Consider the following 19,828-nt stretch of genomic DNA (forward strand, 5'->3'; position numbering starts at 1 on the left):
AGAAATTGTGAACTTTTAACAATTGAAATGTTCGATAATGACTTAAGAGTGACATGTGTATGCTTGTGTGTATGTACTGTATATATGCGATGTATATAAGTGACCTCAGTGTATGGAAGATGGATTCTATCAATTCCCAACTGTAAATGGCTTTAAAGGAACCTTGCCAAATCTTTACGACTGCAGAAAATGTAAAATGTCCCAAGATCAATGTTCTTCTGCATGATTAGAATATTTATTGACAAAATATGCTGACATAAATAATGTATGGTATGGATGAAAAATTAAACAAAACTAATCTAATAATGTAGAAAGATTAGCATTCCATTATGATAAATCAGAGGTTTAATTATTTTTTATTTCAAATAGGGTTAATAAGTCATCGCCGGCTTTTCTGCTTGGCTATTTTATGTATTTATTATTACTTTCATTCCAATCTCTCTCTCCATTTGCTTTCACAGGCTTTGATCGGGCTGTACCATAGACACACTCATCATCCTGATGGTCACACTACAGATCTGTTTATTATTATTATTATTATTTATCACTTGGTTCTATTTGCTAGCATACGTTTTGGTCATTCATTCAGTTGGTCTTGTGGGGAAAAAAATCATTCAAGGCACATCACTTACCATTATATTTATAAAATAGCACAAAGGGACACTGGAGTACACAGTACATGGTGCAGTAGAGCAATGACACATTTATAGGAACCCCACTAAAGTGCACACCACACTGAAATGCTACTGGCCTTGGAAGTAACGTGGGGCTAGATTACTGTAGTCAGCAAGCTAGTTAATCTTCAAAGCTATAGGTGTGTAAACCTGATTTCATCACAACTTTTCCCTACATGGGGACCAGAGCTTCCAGACAACACACATCACTATTGTGCCTCCCAGCACAACTTCAAAGCTGCAGCGGTGTAACCCTGTCACCTTTGATGTGCCTTTCCCTACATGGGCCTTGTTTAGACTGCCAGCCCAAATCAGTTTTTTGAGAATATCCAGATTGTATCCAGATAGATTCTAGAAAGTCTGTACAGCAAAAAATAACAAAATGAAATACGATTTTTGCAAATCAGATTCAAACCACATTTGGAGTTTCCCCTTGCTCCGTCTGGTGGGCGGTGCTTAGTTTTGGCTCGACTGTTATCAACATGGCAGCTGGGTCACAAACTTTCTCATTACACAGCTAAACAGTACACTACAAGATGTTTCTGAAAACTTTTGAGGCAAGAAATAGGCATTACAGTAACAGAATATTGATTCACATTTGATCAGCGCTGCCTAGTTTGACCGTTTGATCAGAGTTTGTAAGTTTCCCGAGCAATGATTGGTCGTTTTCTTTCGGGTGGTGAAATCTTGCATTAGGAGCACCATGGGGACACACATGAACATGATTTGTTTTCACAGATTATCTGTCTCTTGCACTACTGTCATGATACAGTTTCGGTTTTATAAAAACAACTTTTTATCATATTTGCTCAAAGTTACCAACTGCAGCTTTAAAAGGGAAAAAGAACAACACGATGTATGCTATTGCAGTAGTATCTGTATTTCTATAAGCCTATGAGAGGCGCTGATAAGGTTTGCCCAGTAGACTGAGAAGCTGAGGGAGGAGAGGTAAATGGCAAAAGATATGATAACAAAGCAGTGGAAGAGAAAAACGTAGGATGCAGAACAAGAAAAGAGAAAGACAGAGTGGAAAATAAAGAGAGAAAGACATTTTCACGTTTACTGTAAATAACCCCTGGAGGGGCAGATACAGATATACTACAGGGGGCAAAAGTATTGTATGAACAGATAAGATATACAGTGGCAGGATAAATATCAGAAGCGTATCTTATTAATTTGTTCCCCCACCAGAGACAATCCTTCGTGATAAAAATAATTTTAAAGTGATGGATACCCTCCAAAGCCAAGTAATAGTACCCTGATGTGCCAGCCAGCTGGGCTATAAAGATAGAAAATGCTATATAATAAATGTCCCCTTTGAGGTTTCCTGTACCAATGTAAGTAAAACACTTTCTGTTTGCTTCAGGGAGGGATTGCTCTAACAAGGACAGATGCTCTTGGCAGACTTTTATGCTGCAAAACATGCAGCGGCATGCCCTTATATCTGTATCTTTTGGTGTTATGAACAAGATGTTTTGACACTAACCGAAAAAAGATCTTTTAATGTTGTTGATTCATTTTTTGCAAGTAATATAAGATATGAAAATGTGAGTGCATTTCCATCCCTTTTCATTCAGCTTGCTTTTTTTTGCTCACTCACTCCCCGTTCTAGTACGGCCAGTGATGTGAACATGAACACAACGTTGCGCTTATACCTGCATGAGGCTAAAAAATTGCTTTTTAGGGTGATTCATGAGGAAAGAAAACGAGGCGGACGTTACATTAAGTTAAGTGTCGCTCGCTGAGTAATAGATGTGATTCACCCAGACGTCACTCGTGACTCAAATGCCACCATTTTTCCATTCACACCTAAACTGCTGTTGTTTGAGTAGTCAAGAGAACAGCATATTCACAATCGCATTATTCTTTGAAAGGCACTTCAAAGCTCAATTTCATGTCATTCACTGCAAAATAATCAGTGGTGGAGGGTTGTACTCGGATCCTTTACCTAGGTAGCACTACTACATTGTAAAAATACTAGGGTTCTGAATAGTATAAAAGCTTCATTCGTAACGTCGACATTCAAATTATTATTAGTAATGACTTGCATGTAAAAGTCAAAATGTATAAAAAAAACAAGATAGATGTAATAATTTCCAAATATCACAGCATGTCTTTATCTAATAAAATATTCTGCTTCAATCCATATTTACTGGCGTTTAGCCTTTCAAAAAAAAAATTTTTTTCACAGCAGTGAGATAAATAAACAAAACTGTTTGCATCGAAAACATTAAACATTCAAAGGCTTCATTTGAAAACCTCAATAGAAGCTTTGATATGTAAGAAAAACAAGACATTTGGTACAGCCCTAAAAGCATAAAAAAAAAGTCCTGTAGAAATGTTAAATAAAAGTTACTTAAACCTGCAGTAGGCAGAATTATTTTGGCATCATTGGGCAAAGCAATGTACTGCTGTGGACGGGGCCGGCAGCAAAACATATTTTAGCAAAGTAGTGTAGAAGAAAGAAAGTGTAAAATATAAAACGATAATACTCAAGTAAACTTTAAATACCCCATTATTGTACTTACTTGTGTAAATGTAAATGTGTAGTTAAATCCCACCACTGGAAATGAATAACACAATTACAGAACAGGAAATAACATCCCTATTGTCTCTGCTGCTTTCTCCAGACTGTGAAGGTAATGCAACATGCATGTTTTGGTTTTCTAGACCATACCTGAATTCACAAACACCCTCAAGTTGTCACTGGCACAGCAGACCTGTGGTGTCTGCAAACCGGTCTGATTAGAGGAATTCAATAGTTCATTAATAAGTAGAGCCAATCAGGATCAAGCCCGGATGTAATTAGCACCCTGGAGTTTGGATTATGTGAGTGGAGTGGCTGCAATTTCTGCTCCACAGTCAGCGCAGTCACTCCACTCTGGATTACGCTCCCTGCCTGCTTCCCGTTCATGCATGACAGAAAATGGTCCGTCAAATCCCTTGAAAAGAATTACATGGGAAAATCCACATGTACACTCACGGTACTTATCTTATCAACATTTCTATCCATGTTTGCTGTAGCATGACATGTCTGCCACACTGATAGGATAGGGCAATGTGGAAGGAGCGACCTTTGGGTGAAAGAGTTTCTGATTTTCTAAGCGTCTTTCTGCTGCACGACTCCACTCTGCTGACACAGTCTGCTAGTATTAGTCTGAAATTGTCTGTAACACACTAAAAATCATATTGATGTCTTGACTAAACACGAAATATTAGCTATTATACTATGTGCCCTTTTAACACTCATGCAGCGCCCTCTGCGCTGTCAGGAATGTGCAAGAGCGTGTCACTTCACTCGTGTACAACGAGGAAAGAGACACACTCCGCAGGTAGCTTAACAGCTACGAGCCGCAGCGAAGACTCTGACCTTCAGACGGACTAGTTGAGCTGTCAGCTTGACTTAACACCAGTTAAAGATGTAGGAAAGCAGACAAGGTGGTGGAAAATGGATTTTTTTTTTTTTTTACGGTGAGCAAGGTGACACGAAAGGGGCATTTCGGTAAATGTCACGTCGTTACCTCCTGAAGGCATATCGGAGAAGTGTTCATCTACCTGCACAGAACGGCTGTCGCATTCTTTCCCACATCCAAACATATCCATTCCAGTGTGTTTTTTTTTTTTATTTCTGTGTGGGAGTGGGAGTGTGTGCGTCTGCTCCAGTATCTGACACTCTCAGACAGCCAGTAGCATGGCTCAGTGAGAGAGATGGCGTGATCACTGGACCGCGGCCCATCTCATCCTGTCACACACAAACATACACACACACAAACACACTCTAGACAGCCACTGAGGCCACCTAGATAATACACCTTTCTCCCGGTGCTGGTGTTACACCATTAAATTGGGATTTTTGTATAAACTAACCAAGGGTAAAATACAATCCTACATTTAAGCCCGTAAATCCTGCAGCTACAGAAATCCTGAAGAGTCTGGAGAAGGTGGTTTTCTTATTGGCATTATTGTACCAAAAAAGGCAAGCCAGCAGAAAACTTCTTTAGCAACTGTGAGTCTTGCAGTTAACTTGACTTGTTAGCTTTCTCCATGCATAAAGAAGATATGCTGCATTGATACACAGATACTTTAACTTGTATACAGCAGTGCTCGAAGTGGGCCGGTACTCACCGGTGCGCAGTACCGTCACTCCACTACATTTTACTCCTTGGTGTACCGTGACTTTTTCTTGTGCGCTTCTCACAAGCTGCCGGTACTCTTTTCTGCCCTCTCCATATCGTGTTTTTTGGGAGATTCATAATGCCGATTCATAGCGGCACAGCGCCAGCGTTTTTGGCCGTATGAACTTGTGGGGAGCATCTGGACGAGCCGACGCACGGCACGAGGGAGGGGGGTTGAGAACGAGTGTGCTGTAATATTCAATACCATATCCACATCCTTTATGTAAAATAATTAGCGAACTGTTCCTCATAACTTTTTCTTTATTTGTGAACAAATATAATGAATGAAACATTATTTAAAAGTTTTCTGAATCTGCTGTTTTGGGGCGAACATTTCCAGAAGAATGAAATGTTCAGATAAAGGCTGTGATATTTGTTAATAATAAAATAACCATTTAACTAGTAATAACAGTGGTCCAAAATGATGAAAAATTGCATAATTTTTGGTCAAAATATAATATATCCTAGTATCTTTTAATCACTGTGGAAATTCAGAATGTGTCTCTTTATCCTGCTGCATAATATGAAGGAGCATCCTGACTGGGACCTGAATGATACCCTACTATAGGCTACAAATAACACAGGAAAGAACTTTAACTATTAACACTATGAGTAAATGTACAAATACACCACCTTAGCCCTATTGTGTTCCAGTTGGAATATTATTGGAGTATTATAGGCCTACTATAGAAGATGCATAGCCCAAGTATAATAATAGCAATAAAACCACAGCTGATTATGACTGACACAGTATAGCATGCTTAAAGACATATTGAATAAGAGTATTGGTACTTACTTTTTTTCTATTTCAAGTCTGCAGATTTTGAATATAGACATCATATCCCTGTACATCCCTGTTGGGTAGTTGTGATCACTTTTTTCTCTTGTCTTTACCAGAAAAGCCTGCAGCATTGGTCGTTTGCTTTAATGCCTGCAGCGACACATTTCTACGTGTACAAAAGTCAGAAGTAGTGTGGCGTGATGTTGTCACAGCACAGCAAAGCCTCTCAGGGAGCAGGCCGCGGTGGGTCGATGAGTCAACAAAGCATGTGGCTTTGACAAGGGAGACTGTTCCTTTCTCATTTACTTCCAACGGATGTTAGTTTTAGTTTTTAACCTGTGACCACAATATTTCAGTAACTTTAACGAAATAATTCTTCTTTTAACCATGAACCACAATTGTTCCCTGATATTAACCAAGGTGTTCTCTTTTCACACGACAATCTTCGGTCTTTCTTTAGCAGCTGGTTAGATTGTTATCAGGTCATTAAATGGGCGTTATCAAGCCTCAAAGATGTGGGTCAGAAGGGGCCTGCCAATAGGTTTTATCATCTATTCACATGGATGATCACTGAAAGAAGTAATTAAGGCAGACGACAGCAACCTCTAGTGACCGTAGTAATTATGACAGGAGCAAAAGTCAGGTGCTGTAGTATAAACGGCATGATACTCAATATAGGTTTGAGGTTGGTGGTGATGGATGAGCCACAAAAGACAGGGCATTCACACAGGAGACCGAGGTTTGCCTCCCGTGGGAAACCAACAATGTGTAGTTGTCTTTGTGTTCACAACCTTAAGTTTCACTATTCAAATATAATTATTTTAAGCCAAAACACAATCTTTTTTAAAGGGACTGTTTGTAAGAATCAGAATTGCTTGTTAACAGTGACACCTGTGGCCGTTAAGTCAACGAAAGTCAGCGTTGGGTTCGCGCTTGTGCTCGCTCTACATAGTCATGAACGAGCATCGCTCAAAACAGTGAGGCGACACATGGCCAAAAAAACACAATAACACACTATATTTCACCTGCTTGGCAGTAACGTTAGCTGACCAGATGAAGGTCTCTCCATGAATCACTGCTGATCCTAGTGTTGGCTTTTCCTGCTTCAGCCTCCCGACCGCGGTCGGAGGGAGACACCGGCACCCAGTTGGAGACGATAACGTAACTCGCTGCAGAGCCCCGTCTCTTCACAAGACACGGGAAACCTCTGTTGGTCTGGAGGAGCTGCAGCATTTATTTCTGCACAAACGTCCACTGTACACTTACTAGATATTCTCAGAGCTAAACTAACTCTTCTGCAGTGTCTAGTGTGTAATGTGCGTGCATGCACGTGAGGTGGAGCGAGCTGTGAGTGAAGGCAGGCAGTTAGGCAGAGGAGCAGAGACTCCGGCCCTGGAGACCAAAGCTACAGTCTCCCCCTCGTCCTCCGACCGCGGCCAACACTGTTTTGCAAGACGGGCTTCACTAGATATAACTTTGTAGTTGTTACACTGTAACACTGTAGTTTGTGTTGGAGTCTGAGTCTGAACAGCGTAGCCACACGCATGGGACACCGACCCTGATTGATTTATACGTGTAAGAAGTCACAAACAGTCCCTTTAACCCAATGGTTTTGTTGCCTAAACCTAAATAAGCTTTTTTTTTTTGTTCAAAACGTAATGTTTCAATAAGTTTTATGTGTTAGAACGTGTTGTTTTTAAGTTTTGCTTTCACATCGTAGTAGGTGTAAATTATCTTTTGTCCTCTAACTCTCTTGTTATCCTCCTACCACCACACTCCCCCATTTCTTTTTTTTTCTCTCTCTCTCTCTCTCTCTCTCCCCACATTCCCCTCAGATTTCTATCCAGCACATCATTTGAGGGCCAGAGCGGTCTTATATCCAGAGACACTAACAGCCAGAATGTCATCTCAGAGGCCCATCACTACATCTGGTCCCTCCAGCTGGACCCTCTAGGCCAGCCAACCTGGACCCGCCTGGGACGCTGGCGCAGGGGGGAAGTTCTGATGGACCAGCGGGCCTGGCCAAGCCATCAGGGATCCGGGGGCGGAGGAGACTGGCGCCGATCCACGCGGCTGCACATGCGGGTGGTGACGCTGGTGGAGCACCCGTTTGTATTCACCCGAGAGGTGGACTCGGACGGGATGTGTCCCGCGGGCCAGCTGTGCCTCGACCCGCTCACCAATGACTCTTCGCTTTTGAAAGGGTTTTTCAAGAACCTCTCAGGACGCAACGGATCTGTTCCCACAGACCTGAAGAAGTGTTGTTATGGTTACTGCATAGACCTGCTGGAGAAGCTTGCAGAGGACATGGGCTTCACTTTTGACCTCTATATTGTAGGCGATGGAAAATACGGGGGGTTCAAGAATGGTCGCTGGACAGGATTGGTGGGTGATCTGCTCACCGGCGCTGCCCACCTGGCAGTGACATCTTTTAGCATTAATTCGGCCAGAAGCCAAGTCATTGACTTCACCTCGCCCTTCTTCTCCACCAGCCTGGGAATTCTGGTCAGTACTGCTCTCTTACACTTCTTTATTTCATACTGATTTTTTTCCCTTTGTCCCCAAACACTTTTTATATATCTCACTTCTGTTACTTGTAGTTCCATGCTTCTCCGCTCTCTGTCAATGACCTTGCCTCAACTCTCTCTGCTTGGTATGCTGCTGGTCAGTATCAATATGGCAGAGTTTTATTACTGCAAGCCCTATAGATTATTGGATTCTAATGCAATTCCTCATATGGGGCTAGACTGGTGAGTGCACAGCTTTGTGGGTGACCCTATTACTACAATTACTATACCTACTCTCACCTGTCTGCACAGGCATAGTGAAGATGCCACTACGGTGGTTTATTTACATTAACTGTCCCTTCTATTATCTGTATTTTACTGTAAGTATCTCTCTCCTACACAACTCAAACAGCAACTTTACCAGTAGATGCATTTGATAACACTTCACCGTTGGATTATGAAACAATTTTGTGTCCTCTTAATGCTAGACTTCTGAATTTGTAGCTTCACTGTGTGAACAGTTTTATATGTATTTGTAGAAAAGGGTTACGAGGGGGGATTGAAACATTCTTCCTATCCAACACATTCTCATCCCAAATCATCGCACCCCTCCGCATCACTTTTCGGTCACAGTAAACACATGCTTAATTTTGTGAATTAAACAAAAACACTTGCATAGGATTAGGCAACAAAACTACTATAGTTAGGTTTAGGAAGAAATATAGTTGGGCTTAGAATTACTACGTTTTTAGAGTGCAAATGTGACTTGATCTTGACACGAACGAACCGCTGATTGTAAAGTGAAAGTGAAACGTAACACACGGGACACAAACAGCGGTGTCCTGGATGAAAGCCCTGTATTGCTCTTTATAAAATGTCACCACCACAGCGCTTTCCCTGTGCGTTAACTGTTGCTGTAGATGGGTTTACATTGTAGTTAATGGAAAACCTGGTGCGTCTCCTACCACCGCTAAAGGCCGGCATCGAACGCCGACTACCGTGACAAAGCCTCGGTATTTGACGCCCTGGGAATGAGAACGGGCTGTCCTATAAATCAATCAAATTATTCCTTCCCATTTCATCATGGTGTGACTTTTTGTGAGACTTGTTTCAGTTCCTAGCTCAAATTGGTCAAACAAGCCTATGTATAATAATTTACTGAGTTTCTGATGAGTAAATAACCCAACATGCTGAAATAGCTGTGGCATAAAACAGATCAAAAAGGTACAGACATACATACTCTCCGATTTCTATCCACAGCTGTTTTTGATTTTCCAGTCCTAACCCTAGTAAATCATCATGGCATGTCGGAAAAAGACGACACAATGCGAGTTTACTTTGAGCCTGTCAAAAACAAATTACATCAGTTACGAAGGTTTTTTTGTGTCCCCCCCAACCCTCCTGCTCAGGTTCGTACTCGCGACACAGCTGCACCCATCGGTGCCTTCATGTGGCCTCTCCACTGGTCCATGTGGCTCGGCATCTTTGTCTCCCTCCACGTCACCGCCGTCTTCCTCACCCTGTACGAGTGGCACAGCCCGTTTGGTATGACGCCGCGTGGACGCAACCGCAACCGGGTGTTCTCCTTCTCCTCTGCGCTCAACGTGTGCTACGCCATCCTCTTCGGTAGAACGGTCGCCATCAAGCCGCCAAAGTGCTGGACTGGCCGCCTGCTGATGAACCTCTGGGCCATCTTCTGTCTGTTCTGTCTGTCCACCTACACCGCTAACCTAGCTGCCGTCATGGTCGGGGAGAAGACCTACGAACAACTGTCAGGGATACATGACCCAAAGGTACGGAAATGTGCAACACTGCAAATAACTGCTGATTCATAAGTTGACGTTTAAAGTGTTTGAGCTTTTTTTTCTCACTGGTTTAAAATGGATGATGTCATGAACTTCCTTGCACCAATCAGGATTCAGCAACATTTTGAATCAGAATATGATGACAGATTGGCTTGTTTGGTCACTGATGGTCAAATCTGATAAAACCTCTCCCACACAGTCCTGACTGAGCAGAGTAACTTAGTTTTTTTGAGTGGGAAATTTGTAAAAAAAAAATAGAAACTGAAGATATATATACTGTATATTTTTAACTTCCTTATTTAGTTATTATTGAGTCATGAATATTTCCTACGCTGAAATGTTTTCCGCGGCTGTAATTTAATGAAAAGACAATATTAATTTTTCTTTGCTTTTTTTTTGCTTTTTACTTTATCAATTAAAATTAAAATGAAGCGTTTTGGTTCCCAGATTCAAGGTATTTTTGCAGATTTTTTTTTCATTTAAAGTTTTGAAACTAGGTTTCATTTGTTTGTTCATGTTCAGGCTGTTGTGGACTGTCTCTCTTAAAAAATGTCCCTGATGTACACCTAAAAATAAAACTGCAGACCGGAGGATTAGGTAACTAAACTACATTTTAGAAGAGCCTGTATTGTGAAGTCAGCAAATAGATTATTTAATTAAACCACCTTTTGTAAGGGCAATTGGCGCAAGGCAATCAATGCTTTTTGTCAACGCACCAACTCTCTGGATCACAAGAGTGCAGGGATACTCAGAGTCAGAAAAGAAAAGAAAAGAAAAGAAAAGAAAAGAAACAAATCAGTATAGAGTTTCACACGAGCTCTCCTTCTGCATCTGAGAATTAAAAAATGCCAACTGAAGAAAAGAGAAACAACAGACTAGAGTGAAAAATATCAATATAAATCACTTTTAATGCATTCTGAAGGCATTCTAAGGGTAACATCTGGATATTTTATTTCCTGCAGTTGCACCATCCCTCTCAGGGATTCCGATTTGCCACAGTGAGAGAAAGCAGCGCAGAGGACTACCTTAAGAAGAGTTTCCCTGAGATGCATGAGTACATGAGAAGATACAACGTCCCGGCAACACCAGATGGCATACATAATCTCAAGTAAGACAGCGTTATACGTACTGTACAGTCCAAATGCACACTGTACATTCATGGTACAGTCATCACTGACCCTGGCATCACTGTCATCTGTCCTCTGATAGTTATCTCTTGCTGTCATCATTCCCTGAAAAAAATCGACTTACACACACGGAAAAAAAAAAAAACTGCATCATCTTTGAAAAGTAAAACAGAAATGGGAGTTACGTGTCCAAGGAAAGTCAAAATTTGAAGAACAAAAAAAAAATCTGTCATTCCCCACCACAAGCCCGCCTGTTTGCATTCAGATCTCACCCTCCTCTTTACCCTGCCATTGCTGTCATCCTAAGCTGCTTCGACATTCAACTGGCATCCCCGTGGAGCAAAGCAGAATATAGTGAGAAAAGGCAGCTGAATGCAAGGCCTAGGCTGGGTAGGACACAATTTGAATGGATGAAACAAGATTTTTTTTTTTTTTTTTTTACTGAGCTTGTAAAATGCTGATTAGAGGGTACAAGGGAAAATGTCATCTTTAGAAAATTACAACTGGGAACAAGACAGCATACAAGTGTGCCGCAGTGTGCTTAGGGTTTACTCCCAAAGTGACCAGGCATTAGTTATCATTTACATAATCATATAATACTAGTGCAGTGCCCCTTCGGAGCGTGTGCCCGTCTGGAACGAGCCGATTACATGGCCCCCAGAAGTTCTGCTTGCAGCGCTGTCGAGAACTGGCTGTTTGTACCCGCCAAGTGTGAGGTTATGCAAAGGGCAGTCAAACATACAATACATACACAGACAGAGAGACAGACAGAGAATACTTCCTTTATGGTTAAATGATGCTGTTACAGCACCACCTATTGGCACCCATCTTGCCACGGTCACTCAGACACCATATCTACACATGTTCACCAAATGTGGTTGCAATAGCACAAAGCATTCAGGAGATATGACATTTTGTAATATAAGCACTGCCCACAGCATTTGACTTTGAGGAGTAGCTATAGCAAAACTGTATGGAACATCAACAATCCAAAAATGTGAATTTTTCTTGCTTGGTCCAAAGATGTTCTGTACCAAATTTGGTGACGATTGCTCAAAATTTGTAGGAGGAATATCAAAAAATCTGATTTGGACACAATTCAAAATGGCAGAAAATCAGTCTAGACACAGATGGGCATGGCTTATATGGATAGAGTCATCTGGACCCACAAAATCCAGTTTCTTACACTCAAAGTCTGAAGTCAAAAGGTCAAAGGGTGAAAATTTCAGAATTTTTCAGTTTTCTTCAACTGTCATTTTAGATTGTACTTTGAATCATGACCAATGATCATATTTTAATTTTTTTATTATTATTATAACAGTGTCACAGTCTGGCTCTCTGCCCTTACATGGAATTTCCATCCATCCACCAATTGCCCTCGGACTTTCCCCAAAGAACGTATATTGCGAAGAAGTGAAAGTCAATTGCTTGTTCCATTGCAACGTCAGCGCCCAGCAGCAGAGCTACGCTTCCGCAATTTTGGACTGAAAACGACTACCAGATGCCAGTAAAAGTGCCTTACAAAAGTAAAAGACAATTATTTCCATCCTATTGCCATAATTGTAATGTCTCTACCAAAATGGCCTGTGTTGAACAATAAAAAATATTATAATTATGCATACTATTACAACTATTTACTTACTTATTTATTGAACTTTTTGCCTGGCCTCTTCCCAGAGGAGCATAAAGTGAGCAATGGACATGAATGGAAGTGTAACGTTTCTCATGTAAAAAGACCTCCAAAATCGATGTCTAATAGACCACAGACCATGGATGTAGAAGAGGTTGTGCCCTGTGCTTTTGCCTTGTGTGTGTTAAATAGCTTATAACTATATTCAATTCTGTTTATTTCATGCTACTAGCACTTCTAGTTACTGGCCGACAGTAAGTTGTTTGGGAAGAGAGACGTTAATACATCCACCACAGTACAGGCTTACAGCGTACAGCCCATGGGTGTATTATAAGATAATAAAAGTAATGAATTACAGCCTATATATCCATTATTACAGCTAGCAGGAAGCTGTGATTTCCTGTGGGTCTGATGCACGTTCATTATGCCGAGGAAATTAACTCATACTGGGAATTTGATTTACTAAAAAAAAAAATGATCCTCTGATTTACAGACATGTCTTTATACATCCATGGCAATGAACTCATTGGCATTTCTGTCCAAAATGGTGCCATCGCTACCGCAGTACCATCTAGCGGCCATTGTCAAAAAAAGTTTCTCCTCTTTGCTTTTATACTCTTTGCTTTCCCTCCTTTCCCCATCACCTGACTGCCCCACCCATCTACACACCTGTTCCCACTTCCTTCATCAGACCTGCAGTTACTTCCCCCTCTTACTCTCCCACCTGTTTCCACTTTTCCCCTCATCAGCTCTCAGTCACTTATTTTTGGACTTGCTGCACCACGTTTGGCTTCTTCCCCTGTTGCCATTCTCCCTCACCACTGTGACAAGTAGATGTAAAAGTCCATACACTCTAATCACTGCAACACCATTACTTGTGGAAATGTAGAGGTCTGTTTGCAGTTCTCTTGTTTTTCATCCCTGGACACTATGCACCCATAGTGTTTCAGCTTAATGAACATGTCTCACCACAGCAATTCCAGCCTGTCTGCTATATAATTAGAGCATTTGTGAGAAAGTGCACTGACTGGAGCATTATGAGCCACCAGACAACCGTCTTGCCCTATTTTGGCGTGCTTATTAAAGCGGCAGCGATATCGGAAATACTGCTTTTACATGCCTTAATACAGTCTAACATAACATGAGCTCACACCTGAAACAGAGCAATTTATTTTGAGAGTCTTTTTAACCTAGGTGCTAACAGGCCTTACCTTGCAATCTGAAGACTTTTCCCTGATCTACCGCAGAGATTCAAAATGAATGGAACTGCTGTGTCGCACATCACTTTCTAATAAGTACAGCCACACCACAGAAATATGCCCTGTCACTATAGTGCAGCTTTTCCATTGATGCCATCCGGATGCAAATGCATACTTTTACAAGCGTTACTGCAGGAAGATGATGCAGGGAGGCATCATGTTTTAATCATACTGGATATTAATTGATTGCTGTCAAGGTAGTGCTCTGATAAAATACATAACATTAATACTGTACTATATTGGAAAGACCAAGGACGCAAGCTGCAACCTAATTCAACCTGTAATAACGAACAGCCAGCTTTTGGGTAGAATTTAGCAGAGGACTGCAAACACTGTCGTTGATAACAAGCAGAAAAAATAAAGGGAATATCTTGAAAAAGGCTTTGCAGCGTTTGTATCCCAGTAGGCCGTACCTGTCAGTAAAGAGTTGATTTGTAAAAGCCTCGCTGAGAGTGTTGTGAATTAATACCTCACCTCTGTGTAACAGACTTGGAGTGAGGAATGTGAGTAAATTGGCAGAAACTGGCAGACATTTCACTGACATATGGCCAGTAAAAGTATTGGAAAACCAGTGGCAAAAGGTTGAGAGAAGTTTTTTTAATCATTTAGACCCCATATTTAGTGTTAGACGGCCATCTGAAGGGCTATATAACGACGTGTTCTCGTCCGTACTCGTCATATTTTGAGGCTTGAGCAGAAGCCATCCAAGACCTACCAAAACAGACTGACAAAAAACAAACTTACACTCACTATGTATGGTCATAGGTGTGACATGAGGACAAAACTGAGAAAATAATCCTCAGAGAAGCAGAGCAGGAGTTTGGAGTCATTTAAGATTGCGTCTCAGAAGGTTTTAAAGGTTAATTTGCCAGAGGGTTGCTTTGAAATGTCAATCGCAGAAGACGTTTTTTCTCAGTGCTATGGTTACATCTGTCACTACACTGAATTTGGGAGAGTGACTACAGATCAGTCTCAGTCCATCTATCTGTTTGCCTGTCCAGCCATCCGTCAAAAACATCTCAAATGCCACTGATCAGATAGTCATGAAACTTAAGGGCATAATTTTGGTCAACTCTCTTATCTTTTGTGGAATGACTGAGTGCGTGCTTGTGTTGCACCAAAATGTTTAATTAGCGCAACATGTTGTGTTAAATGACTGCTGTTAGTTTGTTATATATTAACGCTGAACCCGTCAGAGCACGTTAGCGCAACGCACACGAAAAAGTGTGACATCCTTTTGCTACATCTGCACTTGCATTGCACTTCCAGTATATTTACTTTCTGTGTGTTTACAGGGCTGACCCTCAGAGACTGGATGCATTCATCATGGACAAAGCTCTGCTGGACTATGAGGTCTCCATAGATGCCGACTGTAAAACACTAACAGTCGGGAAACCCTTTGCTATAGAAGGTAACGCATGGAAGCTTATTATAAGACAAATTACTATTTATTTATGGTTAGGAGGGTTACTTTAATGAATTCTGAATCAATTACTAATTACTTGTTAAAAGATCAACCCTGTCTTTTACAAAATTTGATTCCCATACAACTAAACTGCATTCTTAATTCCGTTTCGAGGGAAACATATTTTCTCCCGGATTACGGTCACACTTTTAAACAGTTTTAAGCCCATGGTTAACATTGTAAATTTGAACAAAACAAAAGATGCAACAAAACTGATTCATTAGGTTTAGGCAGCACAGCTACTTGGTTAGGTTTAGTGAAAAAAAACATCATGGTTTGGCAAACGGATTTGTAATACGTCAAAAACAAACGTAATCCACAATAAAATCGGTTTCCCTCGAAATGTAATTCACAATGCAGTTTTGTTGTATGGGAACGTACTTGTAGGAGACCTATCATTCTTTATTTTAAAATGTATTTAAAAAATTTTAATCCTGCTAATAATCTTCATTTTACTATGTATCGGTTATCTGATTACGTCTTTTTGTTCTGTACCTGTTAACGGAATACTGTTACTGTTTTTTTGTATCCGAATAATGCTGTTCCATGTAATCTGTTACTCCCAAAACCTGTAGGACACAAAATAATACTTATATGTGGGGCTTTTCCATCAGTTTGATTAGGGTATTGGTTGATTATGAACATTTTAAATTCAATTTTTTGTCAGTACTGGAAAACAGTAGTCCGATTTCTGGCATCACAACAGTATTCACAACTGTGTTTTGTTTTTAACAAGCCTTTCTGCTTGGCTGCAGACAAATTGACCATGAGCATTTTAGGACAGCCTGGAATTTAACAATATCAATCACTCAACATTTGCACAGCAGTTAATCGTCTTGCTTTCAACAGCTTAGATCCTCTTCTGTTAATCTCTGGTCCATTTAGCAAGCTCCTTCCTCCCACTGTGAAGACACTCCCATGGTGCTTGCTTCCATTACAGGCCACCACAGTCCCAGATTCCAGTGTTGTTGTTAATTACTTAATGCATCCTTAAGCCTTCAGGATACAATACCAATCAATCAGTGTACTTCCTACCAAGGCGAGCTACTTCTGTAATTGGCTGTTGCTGATGTTGTCACCCTTTCCTGGCATGCTAAGAAATTCTGAGATTTACTTACAATATTAACTACCTGCTTTGTTTTAGAGTGGCAATGGTGCTTTCTGCTAAGAACTGTTAAAAATTTGCCAGGACTCCCTTTCTTTCTGATCAGCTGTTATTTTCCTTTTACGGCGAAATTATATAATGAGAGCTGAAGTTAAGGCGAGGGAGCAAAACACATCACTTTTCATGCACTGGTCAATTTTGAGATATTGGGCTACTTGGCTTCCATAACATGTCTTTATCAGACTAGTAGAAATAAAACATCCAAAATACACATTTAGGTGATTAATTTACTTAATTTTGTATATTTGTGTCTGTATATTTCTCCTAAATTCACCAAACGTTAGCATTAGATAATGTCTCATTTCCATATTTAAACATACAATTTCAGAAAACTTGTAATACAAAAAACAATTGTCTTAAATTATGTTCCCATACAACTAACCTACATTCTGAATTATTCTTCAAGGGAAACGTATTACATAATCCGCAACAACATGTTTCCCTCGAAGCATAATTCACCATGCAGTTTTGTTTTATGGGAGCATAATTTTTAGGAGATAGGGCTGAGGATTTTACAATACATATCTTTAAAGGCCTTTTTCTCAAAATGAGGTTTTCCTCATACTCTGAGTCAGAAATCTCCACTTCAATAGCACTTACATACTCTAAGCTTTCCAGTTTCATTCCTATCTATATTCTGAAGGTTTTTTACAGAGGGGTTTGTTCATATATAATTTATAGCCTGATTAATAGAACATTTTATCCCTGAAAACATGAAAATGGATATTTTTTTACAACTGTTTTATGGAGTAATAAAAACAGATGTCTAAAAGTCCCACTGTTAAAAAACATTTGACTCTAATATATCAACAAAATGAAATAAGAATTTTGAACTTGGCTTTATTCAATGTTCAGTTCTGCTATGAAAATCAACACATATTTAGTTCGATATTGCTTCATTTGCATATTTATTATTAACATGTTTATTAACATAACATTTTAGAAAATGTTTTTTAATACAAAAAAATATAATCGCCTTAATGTAGGTAATCAAGTGGGGAAGTTTCATGGTGAAATCTATTAGTTAAAATATTTACCCATGTTCACCTGAGGTCTCCTCTTAAAATGATGTTGCTATTATGACAGAGAAATAATTGCATTGTGTGTTTGTTTGTGTCCATTGGCAGGCTATGGCATCGGCCTCCCTCAGAACTCTCCGCTCACCTCCAACATCTCAGAGCTTGTTAGTCAGTACAAGTCAGATGGCTTCATGGACACGCTGCATGACAAATGGTACAAGGTTGTGCCCTGTGGGAAGCGCAGCTTCGCTGTGACTGAGGTAGGAACAGAACCATCTGCTGTATACAACAGCAGTAAATGTATTGTTTGGTATGATGGAGACATTTGAATAGATGTTGGGTTTTGACATATTGTATGCTGCTATCACCACCCTTGTATATTTTAAAATATAAAGGGGTGTTTCAGTTGATATCATAGGTTTTTAGTTTTGGGAAAAAGAGCAAAAAAAAAACATTTTAAAGCTGCACTAATCAATATTTGTCTATTAACAATGGATCAAATGGCTATTCATAATGTGAAAAGGGTCGCTCATAACAAACCCAACCCACTACCTTTCTGTTTGGTCTCATAATTATAAATGTATAAGTGGTAAAATGTAACTAATAGCACCCTGTGGAAAAAGAGACTTATTGTCATAAAACATGAAATAGGGATGCACAATATATATCGGGCCCAATAAATTATCGGCCGAAAATGGGAAATTATATTATATTATTATTATTCCGATAATGAAATTATAGCTGATCAATTGTCGGCTGATAATACGAAACCAAATTGCTTTCATTGACTATACAAGCACAGCATCCACACATTCCGATGCAGTTGGCGGTGGTATGCACCTTTAACGTTGGTTTGCAATCCGCAAATAAACAAGAAGCAGCAAGAACAAGAACAGCGAGCGCAGCACGCTTGACGTTAGGATGTTTCAACACAATTGCAAATTGCAAAACAATTTTTCTTTATGTACTTTATTAGAAAATAAAAAAACAAAGAACATTAGACTCAGAACTGAAGTAGCTTTCTTGTCACTGGAAGTTTTTTTGTCCTTACCAAGACCTCCCCTTATTTCACCATTTTCCTGGCTGTCAGAACACTTGCCCTGCACTACCTCCATGTACAGTAATTGCTTTTCACTAATTCAGACCCCGGCCCCTGACCCTCCAGCTGCTAACCGAGCTGTGTCACCATAACTTCAGTCCCAAACAGCCCGGGCCCCGTGGTCCATTCTGTTCTGCTATTACCGAGCACTTAGCTCTTTTAGCAGCCTGGCCATCTCTCCGCCCAGATGTGACTCTGGAATCCCCAGAAGTGTCTCCTAGCTCGGTGCCGTCTGCACACTCCCTATTATCAAGCATGAATTGAAAACTCACCTCTTCAAAAAAAGGAGTTCATGTCCCTCCTCTGCCCCATCTTCTTCCCCGCATTTGTAATTTTCTTCTGTATTATTTATTTTTCTCAGCTATACTCTGAGACACTTCTGCGTGCAAAAGCATATAACCCTTGCTCATTATGATGTCTAATTAAGAAGCACTCACAGCGTGTGCCTTTGAATGACAGCATTACATAAACACCTAATACATAATGACCGTCTTCTGAGTCTCATATGAGTAGCAGAAGTAGCACACTGCAGTGCAACAGATTCAGAGTCGCTGAAGTGAACCATTTCCCGCTGCGTAACAGCCAGACGTGTTACAGATGCTATCTACAGTTGCAGACATTTAAATTGCCCCAGGTACAGTCGGTTTTGCAGCATCATGCCTCCACCTGCCTACGCTGACAGCAGAGAAATGTGCTTGCAGTATTTTGCTTCAGCCATTTAATTTGACATACAACCATGAGGTGCAGAAATCACGTACAGAAATCATGTGCACACTTCTAGTTCTCATATTATAGACACTGTTGTAAAACAAGTTATATAGAGAGTATGCATCCGTCAAAATGATCACTGGACAGCATCAGAGGGAAATGCCTGTGATATAAGCAATATGAATTACTGACAAGGCTGGCTCAGTTTAGTCCTGCTCAGCATTTTTTTTAGCAATCTTTTATTCCGATGAATGACTGCTATACACCCCCAGCCGCAAGCCTGGGATTCTGAAAAGATGAAAAATCTGATGCATTGGCTTCGGCGATGTCGGCCAAACCCTCTGGCGTCCGTCCAGCTCTTTGTCACCCCCAAAGAATCCGATCCCATTTGAAGTAATAAAATCAATACCAATA

General features: G+C 40.4%; 1 protein-coding gene across 1 annotated transcript in view; it reads left to right on the forward strand.

Moving 5' to 3' along the window:
* grin3a (glutamate receptor, ionotropic, N-methyl-D-aspartate 3A) overlaps nt 1-19,828 on the forward strand; it is a 56,373-nt gene that overhangs the window by 21,838 nt on the left and 14,707 nt on the right. The window contains exons 3-7 of the mRNA XM_074618840.1: nt 7,466-8,135; nt 9,547-9,930; nt 10,905-11,050; nt 15,254-15,369; nt 17,716-17,867. Coding sequence (XP_074474941.1) covers nt 7,466-8,135; nt 9,547-9,930; nt 10,905-11,050; nt 15,254-15,369; nt 17,716-17,867 — 1,468 coding nt within the window. The remainder of the gene's footprint in view (nt 1-7,465; nt 8,136-9,546; nt 9,931-10,904; nt 11,051-15,253; nt 15,370-17,715; nt 17,868-19,828) is intronic.

This window comes from Sebastes fasciatus, chromosome 19 (genome assembly GCF_043250625.1).
Source record: "Sebastes fasciatus isolate fSebFas1 chromosome 19, fSebFas1.pri, whole genome shotgun sequence".
NCBI lineage: Eukaryota > Metazoa > Chordata > Actinopteri > Perciformes > Sebastidae > Sebastes > Sebastes fasciatus.